The 20,484-nt window shown below is 40.3% G+C and overlaps 1 protein-coding gene across 1 annotated transcript in view; it reads left to right on the top strand.

The window, feature by feature from the left end:
• DNAH5 (dynein axonemal heavy chain 5) overlaps positions 1-3,884 on the top strand; it is a 280,971-nt gene extending 277,087 nt beyond the window's left edge. Inside the window, exon 79 of the mRNA XM_064279684.1 lies at positions 3,733-3,884. Coding sequence (XP_064135754.1) covers positions 3,733-3,884 — 152 coding nt within the window. The remainder of the gene's footprint in view (positions 1-3,732) is intronic.
• Positions 3,885-20,484: the final 16,600 nt, after the last annotated feature.

Raw genomic sequence — 20,484 nt, 5'->3', positions numbered from 1 at the left:
ATGAAACAGCATACCACTCCCTGAGATGGGTATTATGAGATGTGCAGATAAACTGCTGTGAACAGAGTGGATTTCACATGAAGCGAATGGACCTTAAACTGCAAGGCTACTCACATGCCCTTTAACCCTTTGCCGTGGAGTCGATTCCGACTCATAGCAACCCTACAGGATAGAGTAGAACTGCCCCATAGAGTTTCCAAGGAGTGCCTGGTGGATTCGAACTGCCAACCTTTTGGTTAGCAACTGTAGCACTTAACCACTATGCCACCAGGGTTTTGGAGGCCCCTAAACCAAACCAAACCAATCCCGTTGCCGTGGAGTTGATTCTGACTCATAATGACATCATAGGACAAAGTATAACTGCTCCACAGAGTTTCCAAGACTGTAAATCTTTATAGGAGCACTGCCACTTTTCTCTCCTGCAGAGCAGTTGGTAGGTTTGAACTGCAGACCTCTTGGTTAGCAGCTGAGTGCTTAACCACTGTACCACCAGGGATTCTCAGAGGCCCCTAACAAGGTGCAATTTTGTATTTGTAAACTTGTATTCTTTTTCTTACAGAAGGACTTCCAAACTGAATAAACTTTAGACCCCACAAGATATTAATTTGTCTCTGATCATAGAAAGAAAGAGAACCTTTGATTAGGGATCGGTGCATTTCAGACAAAATCTTTTTTTTTTTTAATTGTGGTAACTATATATGTAACCATGAATATACCATAGACTGCTAGAAGAATGACCAAATCTGTCTTGGAAGAAGTACAGCTAGAATGCTCCTTAGAAGCAAGGTTGGTGAGAGTTTGTCTCTAGTACTTTGGACGTTTCATCAGGAGGGACTGGTCCCTGGAGAGGGACATCACACTTGGTCAAGTAGAGGGTCAGTGAAAAAGGGGAAGACCCTCAAGGAGATAGTTTGACACAGTGGCTGCAATGATGGGCTCAAGCCTAACAACAATTGTGAGGATGGCGCAGGACCAGGAAGTGTTTTATTCTGTTGTACATAGGGTCACTGTGAGATGGAACCAACTCGATGGCACCTAACAACAACAACATATATGTAAAAAAACATTTACCATTTGAAGTTTCTTCACATGTACAGTTCAGTGGCACTAATTGAGCTCAGGAGCACTGGAGGCGCAATGGTTAAGTGCTTGGTTGCTGACTGAAGGGTCGGTGGTTGGAACCCACCAGTGGATCCTCAGGAGAAAAGACCTGGAGATCTGCTCCCGTAAAGATTGTTGTTGTTGTCTGTCAGTTTGTCGTACTGTGGTGGCTAGCGTGTTGCTGTGATGCTGGAAGCTATGCCACCGGTATTCAGATTCCAGCAGGGTGACCCATGGAGGACAGGTTTCAGCTGAGCTTCTAGACTAAGATAGACTAGGAAGAAGGACCACGCAGTCTACTTCTGAAAAGAATTAGCTGGTGAAAACCTTATGAATAGCAGCGGAACATTGTCTGGTATAGTGCCAGAAGATGAGCCCCCCAGGTTGGAAGGCACTCAAAAGATGACTGGGGAAGTATCCATTAATAATTGGAACCTGGAATGTACGAAGTATGAATCTAGGAAAATTGGAAATTGTCAAAAATGAAATGGAATGCATAAACATCGATATCTTAGGCAGTAGTGAGCTGAAATGGATTGGTATTGGCCATTTTGAATCCCACAATCATATGATCTACTATGCTGGGAATGACAACTTGAGGAGAAATGGCATTGCATTCATTGTCACAAAGAACATTTCAAGATCTATCTTGAAGTATAACTCTGTCAGTGATAGGATAATATCCATACGCCTACAAGAAAGACCAGTTAATACAACTGTTATTCAAATTTATGCACCAACCACAAAGGCCAAAGATGAAGAAATTAAAGATTTTTATCAGCTTCTGCAGTCTGAAATTGATCAAACATACAATCAGGATGCACTGATAATTTTTGGTGATTGGATTGCAAAAGTTGCAAACAAAGAAGAAGGATCTATACTTGGAAAATATGGCTTTGGTGATAGAAACAATGCCGGAGATCAAATGATAGAATTTTGCAAGACCAACGACTTCTTCATTGTAAATACCTTTTTTCACCAACATAAACAGCCTACCCTTGGTAATCACTAATAAACTAACCAAAACCAAACCAGTTGCCATCAATTCTGACTCACAGCGATCTTAAAGGACAGAGTAGAACTGCCTCATAGTGTTTCCAAGGAGCGCCTGGTGGATTCGAACTGCTGACCTTTTGATTTGGAGCCATATCTCTTAACTACTACACAAACTTCTGTATCTACTTGCCTATTTTAGGTATTTCACATAAATAGAATCCTACAATATGTCCTTTTGTGACTGATTGATTTCGCTCAGCATGATGCTTTCAAGGTTCATTCAAGTGGTAGCGTGTGTCAGAACTTCTTTTTCTGAGGTTGACTAATATTCCATTGTGTGTATATACCACATTTTGTTTCTCAATTCATTGCTTGGAGCCCTGGTGGTGCAGTGGTTAAGCTCTTGGCTGCTAACCAAAAGTTCAGCAGGTTGAATCCACCAGCTGCTCCTTGGAAACCCTGTGAGGCAGTTCTGTTCTGTTCTGTTCTATAGGGTCACTATGAGTTGAAATTGACTCAACTGCAATGGGTGTTTGGTTTATTCATCAGTTGATGGACCTTTGGGTTGTCACCTTGTTTTGGCTGTTGTGAACAGTGGTGCAGTGAACATTGGTCTACATTTGGATGACCTCTGAAAGACAGGTACACACACACATTCACGCATACACACAGTGTTACATTAGGTAGAAACCTGATGAGGTTGTGTTGTGTTGTGTGTGTGCTTTTGGTAGGGCAACTATTTGCCTAGTTCAGAAAAAGTTAGAAAGTAGTATCAGTATCAGCTCGTAGAACTGTGCCATTGCTCGCTGCCTCCCAGCCACACACACAATTCACAACACCAGGTAGGGAGGGGGACACCCTTGGTCCTGTGATTTAGACATGTCGTTGGATTTTGGCATGGGGGTTGAAGACAGGGCTTTGACTAATGGTCAGCAGGCCCAGGATGTCTGATTAAAAGTGGCAGGCCCTTTGTGCCAAAGGTGAACCCCAAGGGAAAGAGAAGGTTCCCGGGTGGCGCAAACGGTTTGTGCTCAACTCCTAATCAAAAGGTTGGTGGTTTAAACCCACCCAGTGGCACTGTGGAAGAAAGCCCTGGCCATCTTCTTTCTTAAAGACTACTGCCAGGAAGGCTGGGTGGGTCTCAGTTCTGCTTTGGAATACATGAGGTGACCGTGAGTTGGAGTCTACCGTATGGCAGTGGGTTTGGTTTTTGGTAAAGAGAAAGGGCGAATGGATGTGTGTGTAAGATTTGATGGGGGAGGGGTGGATAAAGGAGAGAGGGTGTAGAGAGGATGACTGGATTGACAATCGGAAAGGATAGAGAGGAAGCAGTCGGGGTCCAGGACCGTGACCATGTGACAGGGGTTACTGCCAAGGACAGGGGCAGGGGGCCTCAGGATAAACCTGAGGATATCCAGTGTCCTGCCCCACCCGCTGGAAACCTGTGGCCATGACTGCTTTACCCCAGGGATTGCCTGACGGGAAGAATTTTGCTCATTCTATTGTCTTTCTTAATAAACCCATCCCTCTTTCGAACGAACGACCTTCCAGATGCATATACTTGGATCTGTTCTCTGTTTGGGCTGCTTAAATTTGAAATTCACCAAGTTCCTTTCCTTTGTGAATTTTTTGCAGGTCTCAGAGATCCTCGGTTTTACTCCTGCCCCATCTACAAGAAGCCAGTTCGAACAGACTTAAACTACATTGCCGCCGCAGAGCTCCGGACGGCCCAGCCCCCTGAACACTGGGTGCTCCGTGGGGTCGCCCTCCTCTGTGACGTGAAGTAACGTGGGGGATCATCCCTCCACCGCCCCCCCCGCCCCGCCACCACCCAGTTTGGAAAGTGCAAGATCCACATTACCATAACCTCCGTTCTCCTGTGAGCTCTGGAGGTTACATAAATCAGGTTACCTGTGACAGATAAGGAGCTGCATGGGCTCCCCCACTGCTGAGTTTCATGCTGGCATTTAACCTCTTTCATCATGAATTGACCCTTCACTGTATTTGTTCAAAACGTTATCAAGTGATTTTAAAATAAAATTTACAACTTTCTAATGAAATTTGTTCTCAAATTCCTAGTAAATGCGTTTTCTTCTTCCTGGAACTCTAGACACTGACTAGGTTGAACAGATAATATTTCCTTTGAAGGAATTATTCTCCTATTAATGTGGTTTTGGTGACAGCCAGGTCCTCTAAGGTAACGTGGACGGCTTGTGCTGATTTTGTTTCTATTGCCATTTGCATTTCGGTCGGGGTACGAGATTTATTTTCAGAGGTTCAAGCAGCCAATTAAAAAGATCTTTTAAAAAATGGAGAGAAATAGCAGAATGGGTTAAGATTGTGAAGAAACAATTCATATATGCCTATAGAGTAAACGTAGAATAATGTTTAACCCCACTGGTAATTATTACAGGGTTGCTGTGAGTCGGAATCAACTTGACGGCAGTGGGTTTCATTGGTATCTCTTAAAATAAGAACAAAATGAAACTGAAAGTGAATTGTGGGGAGGTCTTTGTAAAACTGATACACTCACAAATTGCTGTTGTTGGTTTTGTGCGCCATCGGGTCAATTCCAACTCATAGCTACCTAATAAGACAGAATAGAGCTACCCCATAGATTTTCCTAGGCGGTGATCTTTACAGGAGCAGATTGCCCGGTCTTTTCTCTCGAGGAACCACTGAGTGGATTCAAACTCCCAGCCTTTCAGTTAGCAGCCAAGTGCTTAATCATTGCACCAGTAGGGCTCCTTCACAAATTGCTAAAGCAGTATAAATTGATCCAAGCTTTTTGTAAAACAATGAAACTATGCATAGAGAGAGTCATAAAAATGTTCACTTGCCTTGGTCCTAATTTTCTCTCCTGGAAATTTATTCTAAGGAAACAATTCAAAAGAGTAAACACAGATCATATGTAAAAATGTTTCATAATAGAAAAAAAATAGAGATACTCTAAATGTTCAGGAGTAAGTCTGTTCTGGAGGAAATTAAGAGACATTAGGCAGCCATGAAAAAAATACCGAAGGTTTCATCATGTGAAAGTGGCTAAAACAAAAAACCAAACCCACTGCTGTCAAGTCGATTCTGACTCAGAGTGACCCTATAGAACAGAGTACAACTGCCCCACAGGGTTTCCAAAGAGCAGCTAGTGGATTCAAACTGCCAACCTTTTGGTTAGCAGCTAAGTTCTTAACCACTACACCATCAGGGCTCCATGGCATTGGTAAACACATAATATAAAGTGAAAGATAAAGTTGAGTGTCTGTCAAAGGTATTATTGATATACTCTGATTATAACTATAAAATGTATTTACATATGAACAAAGACTAGTAGACAACATGGAAAAGTAGAGGTGCATTAAGAGGGTAAATGCTGCAGGTGACTTGAAAAAAATGTAGTGATTGGAAGAAAAAGATACAGGAAAGATACAAATCTTAGATAAAACCGAAAAAAACCAAGCCCATTGCCCCCGAGTTGATTCCAGCTCATAGCAGCAAGCCAATAGGACAGAGTAGAACTACCCCTGTGGTGTCTCCAAGGAGCAGCTGGTGGATTCGAACTGCTTAGCCTTTGGTTAGCAGCCAAGCTCTTAAAGCATTGCGCCACCAGGGTCCCAAGTCTTAGATAAAAAAAAAAAAAATTTCACATGGGCTTTTGTTAATTAAGAAAAATATCATCTAATGGACTTTCCATATATTTTTATTTTAAATTCTGGTTTTAAATAATAAAGTGCTTTTTAAAATAGCCTGTTGGTTAGAAAGCTTGATCAAGTATTAACTTAGAATTGTGGTTTACAACCGTTTGATTAGCATTAGAGCCACACCACCACATGTTTCTGGTGATAAGGAAGTGTTCTGTTGGGAAGGAGGCCACCAGCAGACACGTGTGTGTCCCTCTCAGTAACCTGTGTGATGAGTGTCATTATTTTATGTTTGGTACAAGATGAGTTAGGCCTGAGTGGTTCATGTGACTCCTTGCCTCTTTGACAATCCTATTTTTATTTAGCAGGCTCTTTTTTTGGTGTGAATTAATCCATTGATTTGTGTGAATTGTATAATCATTGTATCTTGAAGAACAAATAACAATGTAAAAATGATTAAATTAATAAAAAATTGTTAGTCATTGTTATTAGAGGCTATTGAGCTGGTTTTTGACTCAAAGAGACCCCATGTGACAGAATAGAAGTGCCCCATAGGGTTTTCTTGGCTGTAATCTTTATGGAAGCAGATTGCCAGATCCTTCTCCTTTGGAGCTGCTGGGTGGGTTCGAACCACCAACCTTTGAGTTAGCAGCTGAGCGCTTAACTGTTGTGCCACCAGGACTCAAACTGCTACTAAGTATCCAGAAATAAGCTTTCATAACTGGATTTGTATCTGTAATTCATGTGATTTTGTGATTGCAGTCGTACTTCAATCTATACATGCCTATGGCATGTACGTGTAATTCTTAGAGACTCAAAGTAGAAGACGATACCAGGAAAACAATTAGGAACTTTTAGGAACTAATTCAACAAGAATGTCTCTGAAGCAGCGATGAGCCACGTGAGGCTCCTTCTGCGTCACCTATCTCCTCCTAGACCGACTCCCACCCACTGAGGAGTGCTCCATATTTTACCGAATCTGCAGGGCAAGGGAGGACCGATTCACTGGCTCTGGGGGGTGATGGAGAGCGTCGCAGCAGGGGGGCTCTCAGACGTGAAGAGAACAGCAACCAGGGTCTTGGTGCCGCTGCAGAGTGATGTTGTTGTCGTCGTTAGTTGCTTTTGAGTTGGCTCTGACTCATGGCGACCTTACATATAACAGAATGAACCTTGCCTGGTCTTGCGCCATCTTCAGGATCTCAGTATGTAGCATCCATTAAAAACCCAATGGATCACAACAGAATATCGCAGAGTGATAGAGCAGTCTTTTTCGATTGTCTCCAGGTGGCTTTGTTAAAAGTTTATTTTGCACCTTCTATGTTTTTTTTTTATGTGTCAGGCACTGTGTTACACTGATAGGGAAAAAAACAAACAAACACAACAAAATCCATCACAGTCCCGACCCTCCCTCATGGGATTTACAAACAAGGAATAGACACAGAAGATAAGCAGTTATTCAGGTATGTAAATCATATATAATCTCAATTTACAATTGTATAGTATGAAATATGTGTTAGATGTATAGAAAAGTATGTAAAGATTGATGGTTAAGTGCCATTAAGGAAAATAACAGGTGTCATGAGTGAGAAGAACAGGAGACTGCGGCGTTTAGGCGGGTCATGGATTAACAGTAAACGCCACATTTATTGTTAACGGAAATCACAAAGATAACAGCAGAGAGGTGCTAGCCTGAGCCACAGCAGCCGCTGCGCATCCTTGCCCTGCTCTTCCGGGGCCTTCTGGTCCCCTGTGCAACTTGTAGCTGTGGGTGACACTCTCCATGCAAGTAGTGTCTTTCCAAGTTCAAGAAAAGGGAAAATTTTGCCACAAAAACTGACCTGTTATATCTGCAGCTTACATCACCATTCCTGGGAAACCTATCTCAGCCATCTCTGAGCTTCCCTTTTTATTTAGAAGAACAAATAATGAGAATGTAAAAAGTAAGGCAAACTAATAAAAAAATGATTAATAAACATCTGACTTGTTATTTATTAGAAAGGGGGTTGTTGTTGTTAGTTGCTCTCAAGCCAGCTCCCACTCACGGTGACCACTCGGACAACAGAACTAAACATTGCCTGGTCCTGCGCCATCTTTATGATTGTTGGAATGCTCAAGTCCATTGTTGTGGCCACGGTGTATTTTGAACACCTTCCATCCTGGGGGCTTGTCTTCAAGCACTCTAAGGAAATACTCTGTTGTGATCTATAGGGTTTTCATTGGCTAATTTTCAAATGCAGATCTCCAGACCTTTCCTCTTATTCTGTCTTAGATCACTGAAACCTGTCCGCCATGGGTGATCCCGCTGGTATTTAAAATGTCAGTGGCATAGCTTTCAGCGTCATAGCAACATGCAAGCCACCATAGTACCACAAACTGATGGAAGGGCAGTGGAGAAAAGGGGTAATTGCCATTGTTGTTGTTAGGTGCCATCGAGTTGATTCCAACTCATAATGACCCTACTTCACAGCATACAAATTCCCTATAGGATTTTCTAGGCTGTAATCTTCACGGGAGCAGATTGCTAGATCTTTTCTCCTGTGGAGCCACTGGCGGGTTCTAACTATTGACTTTTCAGTTAGTAGCAAGCCAAGTGCTTAACCATTGTACCACCGGGTCTCTTTTAAGTGCCATTGAGTATCCAGAAATAAACTTACATAACTAGATTTTTTGAACAAATAATTTGGAAATGCAGAATTCATATAATTTGGTGAATGCACTTGGGGATGTTGACAAATATTTAACCAGCCCAGCATCAGTGAGGCCATGTCCCCATGAGGGGACAGAGCAGATCCAGGCACGGGTGTCCTCAAACAACATCTTTACCGTGAGTGTACTTCCCTGAAGAGGCCTAACTTGATTGGGCCATAAGGAAAGTCTGCTCAGGGGAGGTGACATCTAAATTTAGATCTGAAGGAGAAGGAAAAAACAATCTCAGACCCTCGTTACCAGGGGACTGGTCTCTTGTGCCCTAAAGCGAAGGAGGGAGCTCATAGCTGTAGGAGGAGTGACAGGGAAACCTGGCTGAGAATGGAGGGCCCACAAGGACCCTTTCTAAATGCCTTTTCACACCTTGTCATGGCTGCTGCCAACTACAGAGCAGCGGCTGATGGAAATCATGCGTTTCTCAGTAATTCGAGTGAGGAGTACTTTTTTTGTGTGTGAAGTGTTCTTTGCAATAGAAAAATCTTCTAAAGAATTCAATATTAAGAGACATGATGAGACAAGCCACATTTCATAGTTAGGAACCTTATAAGATTATCTGGAGTGGGCAAATACACAACATCAGCAGTATCCTCTTCAGTGACAAACTTTTGTTCAAAGATGTAGCATTATATGAAATCAGGTCTTTTGGTGCTTGCTGAAATTTTTGCAACAAAAACTCTTTAGTAATGATAAACTATATTAATTTTCGATTTTCTCTTAAAGACATAATTTTAAAAATGATTCCCATATACCACCTTTTTTTCCCCTTGAACTTGCCCTCATGAAAAAGGGCCAAATAAACACAAAATCCAAAATGTGCTATCCACTGCTCATTACCAAACATTAGGCCGTGTGACAGATGGCAAAAATGTCCCCAACTGTTCACGTCTCCCATTTTCGATGTCATCTCGTGGTGCCCTCCCACTCTGACCCTGGTCTCAGCCAATTGGATGTTGTCAAAGGCAATGCACCTGAAGACTTGGAAAGCTTTAGTTCAATTGAGCTTGTTCACTGTTGTCCTTCCTCCATCACCATGAGAACATGCCTGGGCTGGCCTGATGGAGCCTACGAAACATGTGGAGCAGAGCAGAGTTGCTCCTGTTACCCCATCTGACAGCCAGCAGATCGCACGCAAGTAAGCAGGCCCAGCCAAGATCAGCAGAGCCACCCAGCTGACCCAAACAAGATTCCAGAGACTGAGCAATGATTCCTGTGCATTGTTGTTGCCACTGATGTTTGTGGTGGTTTGTTATGCAGCATTTGTGTGGGGACAGAAGAAGACCGAAGAAGAGTTGATGCCTTTGAATTGTGGTGTTGGTGAAGAACGTTGAATACACCATGGACTGCCAAAAGAACGAACAAATCTGTCTTGGAAGAAGTACAACCAGAATGCTCCTTAGAGGCAAGGATGGCGAGACTGCGTCTTACATGCTTTGGACATGTTGTCGGGAGGGATCAGTCAGTCCCTGGAGAAAGACATCATGCTTGGCAGAGTACAGGGTCAGCGGAAAAGAGGAAGACCCTCAACAAGGTGGGTTCACACAGTGGCTGCAACAATGAGCTCAAGCATAACAAGGATTGTAAGGGTGGCTCAGGACCGGGCAGTGTTTCGTTCTGTTATACATAGGGTCACTATGAGTTGGAACTGACTCGACGGCATCTAACAACAACAACAACAGGTAGTCAATACACGTTGAAATCCACTCTACCTAGTTATTCCACACCTCGAGGGTTTTCTCACATGGAGACTTGGTCTCTAGTCTATATTTGAAAAGACAGAGATAAGTGTTGGATCTTCAGCCAGAGAGAGATCTACCATATTCCACACCTACACCCTTCTTTCTTCTGGCTTAAAATATCATTCATGTTCCCGACATTGGGGTAAGGGAATAAAGTATCACGTTATAATTTTCATAGATGACACTTTGATTCCCTTCCCCAAAGACCCTTGTCTGGGACACTTTTGGTCGACTTTCTTCTTGAGAGATGTGAGAACATCTGAATCAAGTTAAGCACATATTCATTCACAGCCAAACAGAGAGCTCTGGAGTGAGCACTACATAGGTAATTTCAGGGAGTCATCGGGTGGCACAAATGGCTACGGGCTTGACTACTAGCCAAGAGGTTGGTGGTTTGAGCCCACCCAGAGACACTTTGGAAGGCAGGCCTGGCCACCTGCTTCTGATAGGCCATGGCCTTGAAAACCCTGTGGAGCAGCTCTACTCTACACATGTGGGTTTGCCATGAGTCAGAATCAACTTGACGGCAACTAACAACAACAAAAACAAAGTATCTCAAGGAATCCCTGGGTGGTGCAAAGAGCTAATGCACTCAGCTGCTAACCAAAGAGTTGGAGATCCCAATCCACCTAGAGATGCCTCAGATGAAAGGCCTGGCAATCTACTTCCAAAAATCAATTACATTGAAAAGCCTTTGGAGCCCAGTTTTACTCTGACACACATAGAATCACCATGAGTCGGAACTAACTCAACAGCAGCTGGTACAGGTAGACATTCCAGACCCGTAGTGTGAAATTGCCAAGTGCCATAGTCCGTGAAGTGTATTTCCCATGAATTGACTGATAATTTCTTGAATTATGATAGCCGAGAACTCCCATTAATTCTAGTGTTCTCATATCAAAGGCATCATTTCAAATGTCCTTTCTACTACTGTCTTTTTTGAATAATATCTTAAAAAATTTACTGACACTAGAAAAATTATGAAAGGAAAAAAACCCTGAAAGGTTAATGGGGGTTATCTTCATAGCGTGGTAATCTTGGCCAGTGTTTTATTCTTAATTTGTACTTATTATAATTTATCACGGTTTCTTACCATTCTGTTCTTTTTCCTAAAAGTTGAATCATTCTACATAATTTTATGTTTCTTGTTATTTTCCATTATTTTCATTTTCTCTGTGTAAGCCCATCATTTTCTTTATTCTTTAAAAATTCATAACTATTTTTTTTTTTATACAGTCATGGATCATAGAGTCTGGTTTCCGAAATGGTAATACGGTCAAGGTAAAAAAGGGTGTGTTTGGGGGGCAGAGTCTGGGATTCTGATTCTTTGGAGCTGTTGAGTAAGCTACTTCACATTTCAAGATCTTAGTTTTCTTACAAGTGAGCGAGGAAATTGAATTAGATGGTTTCCGTTTTCTTTTAGCAATAAAATCTTATGATTCACTTTTAAAACTATCCAGGTTGATGACTAATTTTAGAAATGGTTTTCTAAACGTGAGTAGTATGAAGATTCAGGAGTTGCATAATTAATCTTATATTTTCAGTATTTTTTTCTTGCAAGTCTTATTGGAGTTCTTTTTAACAACTATATTGTGCAACAGATTCCTGTTGATTAGTAGCTTCTGTCGGTGCATCAAAATAGTGCTTCTCAAGGGTAAAAACATGGTACCCATATTCATAATATAGTCCTTCAGATTTAGTGACTATTTTAGACAACCAATAAATAAATCATTAGGTTATGAAATCATGAGGAAATCTAGTAGGGTTCCAGAAATTAATGCATTCTAGCCCATTGATTGGCATTTATTACATCCAACATGTGCATATTCGGTGTCTGCAAATATCACCAAGAAAGGACAGGAGAGGATTCAAGGTCAGCTTTAGAATCACCTAGGAGACTTGGCTAAGAAACTGAATCCAGAAACACGTTCTTATATTTCTTAAATGGTGGGACTTAATTCTGTATTATGCAAGAGTGGAATATGTTGCCTGCTCAATTCTTACCCTGAGAGGCTTTTCTGTTTTGTGCTTCAGCCTGGAAAACCACACACCTGAGCAGCCAGGTAGACGGTAATGACAGACGGAATCCTAGTCTCTCCTTTGCGTTAAACCAAATGAAAATATAGAGGCTAAGTGAGAAGAAAGGAACCAGAAGGGTAGGCGTCCTGAGTGTTCTGAGTGGAGGCAGGATGGTGGATAAGAAGTAACCTCAGCTGTCTTCTGAAGACACCTTTAGAATTTGATTTTTAGTAATAACCTTGGCAGATAAAGGCAATGAATGAATAATCTCTTCAAAACTCCTCAGATGAGCGTTTAAAAAATGACTTCTTTATCCCCTGGGTCTCAAAGTTTTCATCATGTAATGCCAACAGTATTATGATCTAATATGATAATTTTGACGCCTAAATGGATTGGATCTGAGGGTTTATAAATGTCCTCTCAGCTCCTCCTAGGGACACCCCTGAAACCACTGTGTGGATTTGGTTCATGAGTATTCTTCCCGTGCCTTCCTTCTGCCTTGCTCTGATTTAGAACGCCACTTAGATTTCCCACACTATAGATTTATAGCAAGCCAAATTGTTTCCAAGTTTGAGCTTATGTTGGGTGCATACATAACCAAGTTTGGCAGCCTCGTCCTGTTAATTTGCAACCCAAATGGCATTTTTCATTGGGTTGTATGTTATAGCTCCTTTAAGACGTATTGTTCAGCAAGATGCTTTACCCCTGCTCTAGTGATGTTTTATGATTACCATAATACCTTTCTTCATTTATTTCTTCACTTAGGCTAATACACACACAGACTGGCCTAGAAAGCCAGTTATTAAGCTCTTGCAAATACTTTCTACAGGAGTCGGTTTTAATGAGGCCACATAGAGTGTTCATTCTGAGCACTTGAAACAGGAGAAAGATTAAACGTGATGAAGGACACCGAAGAGACTACCTGGCACGTCATGGAATAGAGAGACTTGTGAAGGATTATGAATCAAAACCTGTACTCTAGCTGGTACTGAACACTTCTTTTCACTGCTGAGTTCAGTTTAAAAGTCACTCTGTTGACTTTACCTCACCCCGCACAGTCAGCTGTGATGTATCCATTTATAATTTATTTATGCAAATTCTCAAAGCAAATCACAAAAGACCTGTAGAAAAAGAGCTTATAAGACATTTTAGTGTTTTACCATCTGAAAATTTCTGCTATTCTAGCAAATTGTGAAAATGTTTTTAGTGTCTCTGTAACATAGAAAATTGCTATTGTTCACATTTTATATTCCCGGATACATTATACCTCTCATCTCAAAGATTTCTAAGTGGTCCAAATAAGGGACTTAAAAAAAAAAGATTACTGTGGGTGGAATCATATTCTTGGAAAACAGAACTCTTTTTCTGGGTGTTTTGGCTACATTAGAACTCAGAAAATTGAGCCTTAGCTGGACAATATAGTGAATGAATATTTCCCTACTTGCTTTACCCTGCTTTGGTTTAATTTTGTTTGTGGTTTGTTTTCCTAATTTCTTTTTCTCACGATAAAAACCTACCAATACTCTTGGGTGAAAAAAAGCAGAGCATATTATTTGGCCCATGTTGGGTCCAATATAAGGATGGAAAATTAATAAATAAAATATAACAAATAAATAAATTAATAGATAAAATTAATAACTTTGGGCTAAATATGGAAGAGTGAGAGAAATTCTGTAAGTTGATGTCACAGGTGTAGAATCATTACAAATTTAACTGTAGGTGGGCCTGACTTATGATGGGGTTCCGTTCCTAAACTCCATCATAAGTTGTTCCTACTTAAGTTGAATACTTTTTTTAAATTTTCATAGCCTGCTATATGGCAGTGTATTGAACAGTAAATCATAATATTTGACATCTGTGAGTGAACATCTGAAAATGATAACATCAACAAATTACATGCTGTAAAGTTGAATAAAACTAACAATTGTTGTTTTGTTAGGTGCCGTTGAGTTGGTTCCCACTCACAGAGACCCTATGTACAACAGAACAAAACACTCTTCAGTCCTGCGTGATCCTCACAGTCCTTGTTGTGTTTGTGCCCATTGTTGCAGCCACCGTGCCAATCCATCTGGTTGAGGTTCTCCCTCTTTTTCTCTGACCCTCTACTTTAGCAAACATGATGTCCTTCTCCAGGGACTGATCCCACATGATAACATGTCCAAAGTACATGAGTCGAAGTCTCACCATCCTTGCTTCTAAGGAGCATTCTAGCTGTACTTCTTCGAAGAAGGGATTTGTTTGTTCTTCAGGCAGCCTATGGATTCAAAATTCTTTACCAACACCATAATTTAAATGCATCAATTCTTTTTTTGCCTTCCTTATTTATTGTCCAGCTCTCCCATGCATATGAGGTGATTGAAAACACCATGGGTTGGGTCAGGTTCACCTTAGTCCTCAAAGTGACATCTTTGCTTTTGAACGCCTTAAAGAGGACTTCTGCAGCAGATTTGCCCATGCAATAAAAAAAAAAAAAAAAGAAAAAATTTTTATTGCATTACATCGTTTTATTTCTTCACTGCTGCTTCCATGGCCATTGATTGTGAATCCAAGTAAAATGAAATCCCTGACAGCATCAGTCTTTTCTCCACTTACCATGATGTTGCTTATGGGTCTCGTTGTGAGGATTTTTGTTTTCTTTATGTTGAAGCGTAATTCATACCGAGGGTTATAGTCTTTGATCTTCATCACTAAGTGCTTCAAGTCCTCTTTACTTTCAGTGAGTAAGATTGTATCATCTGCCTATCATAGGTTGTCGATGAGTCTTCCCCCAATCCTGAAGCCGCATTCTTATTCATATAGTCCAGCTTCTTGGATTATTTGCTCAGCATACAAATTGAATAAATATAACGAAAGGATACAATCCTGACCCACACCTTTCCTCATTTTAAACCATGAACTATCCCCTTGTTCTGTTCAAACTCCCTCTTGGCCTACATACAGGTTTCACGTAAGCACAATTAGTTTTACTGGAATTTCCATTCTTGGCAATGTTATTCATAATTTGTTATGATCTTCACAATCGAGTGCCTTTGCATAGTCAGTAAAACACAGGTAAATATCTTTCTGGTATTCTCTGCTTTCAGTCATGATCCATCTGATATCAGAAATGATATCCCTCATTACATGTCCTCTTTTGAATCTGGCTTGAATTTCTGACAGTTCCCAGTCAATGTACTGCTGCAACCATTTGGAATTATCTTCAGCATAAAATCACTTGCGTGTGATTTTAATGATACTGTTTGATAATTTCCACATTATGTTGGATCACTTTTCTTTGGAATAGGCATGTATATGGATCTCTTCCAGTCAGTTGGCCAAATTTCTTGGCAAAGGTGAGTCAGAGCTTCCATTGTTGCATCCATCTGTTGAAACATCTCAGCATTCCATCAATTTCTGCAGTCTTGTTCATTGCCAATGCCTTCAAGCTCAGTTTGGACTCCTTCCTTAGGTAGCCATCAGTTCTTGTTTGGTTCTCTACCTCCTGAAATGGTTGACCTGCGACCAATTCTTTTTGGTTCAGTGACTCTGTGTATTCCTTCCATCTTCTTTTGATGCTTCCTACATTGTTCAATATTTAGCTCATAGAATCCTTCAATATTACACTTGAGGCTTGAATTTTTTTTTCAGTTCTTTTAGCTTGAGAAAGGCCGAACGTGTTCTTCCCTTTTGATTTCTAACTCCAGGTCTTTGCACATTTCATTGTAATACTTTACTTTGTCTTCTTGACCTGCCCTTTGAAATCTTCTATTCAACTCTTTTACTTCATCATTCCTTCCTTTGGCTTAGCTACTCTATGTTGAAGGTCAAGTTTCAGTGTCTCTTTTGACATCCATTTTAGTCATTTTTTTTTTCTCACCTGTCTATTTAATGATCTTTTGCTTCCTTCACGTATGATGTCCTTCCACAACTTGTCTGGTCTTTGGTCATTAGTGTTCATGCATCAAATCTATTCTTGAGTCGGTCTCTAAATTCAGGTGGAATGTACTCAAGGTTGTGCTTAGTTCTCATGGACTTGTTTTAATTTTCTTCAACTTCAACTTGAACTTGCATACAAGTAATTGATGGTCTGTTATGCAGTCAGCCCCTGGCTTTGTTCTGACTGATAATATTGAGCTTGTTTCTTTTCACAGATGTAGTCAGTTTGATTCCTGTATATTCCATCAGGTGAGGTCCATGTGTATAGTCACTGTATATGTTGTTGAAAAGAGGTATTTCCAATAAATACATGATTGGTCTTGCAAAATTCTATCTTGTTACCTCCAACATCATTTCTATCACCAAGTCCATATTTTCCAAATACTGATCCTTCTTCTTTGTTTCCAACTTTCCCGTTCCAATCACCAGTAATTGTGAAGCATAATTGGAAGTTGTAAAAAATGAACTGTAATGCTTGAATATCAATGCCAGGCATTAGTGAGCTGAAATTTACTGGTATTGGCTATTTTGTGTTGGATAATTGTATGATCTTCTATGCCAGGAATGACAAATTGAAGAAGAATGGTGTTGTATTCATCGTCAAAAAAAATATTTCACGATCTATCCTGAAATATGACACTGTCAGTAATAGGATAATATCCATATGACTACAAGGATAACCAGTTAATATGACTATTATTCAAATTTACCCATCAATCACTAATGCTAAAGGTGAAGAAATTGAAGATTTTAACCAACTTCTGCAATCTGATATTGATCAAAGATGCAATCAAGATGCATTGAGAATTACTGGTGATTAGAATGCAAAGGTTGGAAACAAAGAAAGATCGGTAGTTACTAACAATTAGATGTACAAAAAACAAGACAAAAGAGATGGTTGTAATTGCACTTTATAGTAACTCAAATATGTTTAAGTTGGAGACTGTATTTTGATCTCTGTTAATACAAATGTGTTTGCATTTATACGTAAGTATATTATTGCTAATATGAAATGCATACTAAAGTCAATTCCTTAGAAATATATTTTCATGTCAGCCTCTTCATAATTTATGAGTGTACTTCTCATAGATGATATACTACCCTAGAGCCTTGCTGTACTGTTCTTATGATGTGGGTCTATATCTTGAAAGGATCAGCATTGCAGTGATGTCCTCTTGGTTCTCCTTGCATAGAGTTGGGGGCAGACAGTCCCTGCTATAGGAGATCACTTTATGGTAAGACTCAGCATTACAGGACCTGCAGCCACCAAGGTGGTTTGCAGGAATATATGGACTAGGACTAGCCTTAGCCAAGTTATGAAAGCCTCAAACTATGTCTTTGCCAAAGGACTCTTTCCTCTCCCTTGCTACCACCTTCAGCTTTATACTTGGCTCTCATTAAATTGAAGTGCTCAGGGCTTAAGATGAGGCCCCCTTGGAGGAATACTTGCATCTTGATAGATACCTGGCTTTGAAGAGACCTTTGTTTTTTCTATTCTTCACTGACTTAGGCTATTCTTTTGCCCTTCAGGAAACACAGTCAAAATTTTCACAGAAGCATCTTCGCAATGTAGGGAGTAGTTGATGCAGAGGTTGTCTAATGCCCTCCCCACCCTCAAGCCAGTGGAGGCCAGGATTCAGCCGTCTGTCTTTAATGCCTTAGATTACCTGGTTTGATCAGACAGCACCCTGCCTGCTGTTCTTGAAGGGACTGGGAGTGGAGAAATGAGGTTATCACAAACTGTCTTTCAACTTTAACGGCATGTTAAGAGGAGAACTCTGCATCTCACCCACTGCTAGATGAGAGCATGACAGAGTCTGCAAGTTCAAATCCATTCTGGCTTATTTCAATAAAACTGTTATTAATAATGTTTTGTCACAAAATAAAAAGTCCAGGAATTTCATAATTGAATGGCAATTCAGGACCATAGTTCTAAATTTGGAATCTCCTGGCCTAATTGGTCATCCTATTTGGTCACATCATTTAGGACCCAACTAGCTCACTAAAGGTTCTGGTAACCATGAGAGTCTTCATACATAATCGTGATACTAATTTTAGGTACAGAACCTATTATATAACCAATTTCTACGAGAAGTTATTCAGAGTTGTAGATTAGGATGCCAGTATCCAAACACCATGGATACTCCCATCTCAAGCCCTTACTCTCAGCTAATGCCAGGATTCTAATTTTCCCACTCTTAACCACCTACTTGCTTAGCTCAAGTCACTTTGTGGTGGTTCTCATGATCTGGGGTACCACAGGAAAAGAAGTGTAAGAAAGTTTAAGCTCTGAAATATCCTACCTGGGTAACTTCCTCTTCTCCAAGATGCTTCTTATTTCCAGCTAGCTTTCTGGTCATCCCTTTCTTGGTTACTATGAGTTCTGGGGATGCCTAGGAGTTAGCATGGTGGCCAGAAAAAAGCACTTGGGGATGACAGACTGGTTCAAAGCTTGGATCTACCATTTCTACCTGGTGAATTTGGGAAAGTTGGTTAGTGTTTGAAGCATTGTTTCCTTATCTGCACCATAGTCCTTGTGAGGTTGATGTGTTAAAGGATAGAGACAAATATATAGGAAGTGGCTTGAACAAAGCTCTGTCCCTTGCCTCCGACCTGTTACAGGTCAATCCATGAGTGGAGAAAAGAGTGTTGGCCGCCACCACCTGGTGTGATACCATGTCTTCAGGCGGCAGCCCTGATGATCAGATTATTGATAGGCGTAGTCCTTTTACTTCTCCTTACAAGGGTACTGAGCCCAGCTTTGTCTCTGTCAGTGCCAACTATTTTCCTGGGTTTCCTTTATCTTCATTGTTTTGACAAAAGCATACAAGTAGGTCAATTTCAAAGTGAAGCTCTTCTACCTCTACAATTTCTCTCTGCTTGGTGTGTCATAAATATAATAAAAAAAATATATAATAGGTATGTATAATAGTAAGCCATTTAATGCTGATGTCTGATGCTGATATCCACACTGTAAGTTGTCAAACGATACTGAATTTTAATTTGTGCTTGTCCAAACTAGTGAAGCAGGATATTTATTTCATGTAGAAACCAGTGACCAGTGCATATGACAGAAGGGAGCTGTAAGATAAACAACAGATGTTGGGTTGCAATCAAAGTTACTACTTTCGTTTATTAAAAACAAAGCAAAATATACACACAAAAAAACTCACTTTGTTAAAATAATGGTACTTAACCCTGGCATACTTTAGAATCATTTGCGGAGTTTTTAAAAACATACCAATAGACAGGCCCTATCACAGTGTAATTAGATCTAAATATCTAGGGGAGAGGCCAAGGCATTTTATTTTAAAACATCCAGGGTTGAAAGCCATTACTTCAAAGTATAAGCAAGTTGATCCTATTAAAAACACTTATCAATAAAATAACTGGGTAATAGATGTTTTTGTGATTCAAAAAACTGAGAGCAATTATGCAACTAAAGAATTTGAGAGAGTAAGAGCTGCTTTAAAAAAAAAAGGCCGAATGGAATTTTCCCTCTTGTATTAACAGTCCCTTTTATGTAACCCCCAATTTTATAATTTTTACTATAAAATACTCTTTACTGAATTCTGTTGCTCTATGAAACTAAGAAGCTGAACACACCCCACCAAAGTGTTTTTTTTTTTCTTTATTAGAAGTGTGACAGAATGCACTATGTCTGTGTTGTTAGTTTTTAATGTGACATCTTTGCCTTTAAAAACTTTAAAGAGGTCTTTTGCAACAGATTTGCCCCATGCAATAAAAGATTTGATTTCTTACCTGCTTCTCCCATGCGCATTGATCATTGATCCAAATAGAACGAAACCCTTGACAACTTTACAACTCATCTGTCAGTTTGTCGTACTGTGGTGGCTTGCTTGTTGCTGTGATGCTGGAAGCTATGCCAGTGGTATTTCAGGGACAGGTTTCAGCAGAGCTTCCAAAGACAGACTAGGAAGAAAGAGCTTCCAAAGACAGACTAGGAAGAAAGGTCTGGTGATCTATTTCTGAAAATTAACCAATGAAAACCTTATGGATAACAACCTTACCTGGTAGCCTGTAAGGAATGCATGATCTTGGGTCCCACACTGGACCTACTCCACTATCTGCCCTTTATTTATCTGCCTCCTCATTAAAGTTTGGAAAATTTTAGTATTATTTAACCCTCGTAAATATTCTATAAAGTAGGTATTATCATCAATGCTTATTTTACAAAAAAGACACAAGACTTTGAGAGTTTGGACACTCTGTACAAGGCCACTTAGTTTGCAAGGGATGGATCCTATACTCAAGTCCGGATCTTCCTTTTCCCAGATGGTGCCATTAACACCTGTGATGGACTGCCTCTTTGCAAAGAAAACAATAGATGCTGCTTCACTGGGAGGCACAGG

Source organism: Loxodonta africana, chromosome 2 (assembly GCF_030014295.1).
Source record: "Loxodonta africana isolate mLoxAfr1 chromosome 2, mLoxAfr1.hap2, whole genome shotgun sequence".
Lineage (NCBI taxonomy): Eukaryota > Metazoa > Chordata > Mammalia > Proboscidea > Elephantidae > Loxodonta > Loxodonta africana.
Note: the sequence above shows the minus strand (reverse complement) of the source record. Positions and strands in the feature narration are given on the sequence as shown.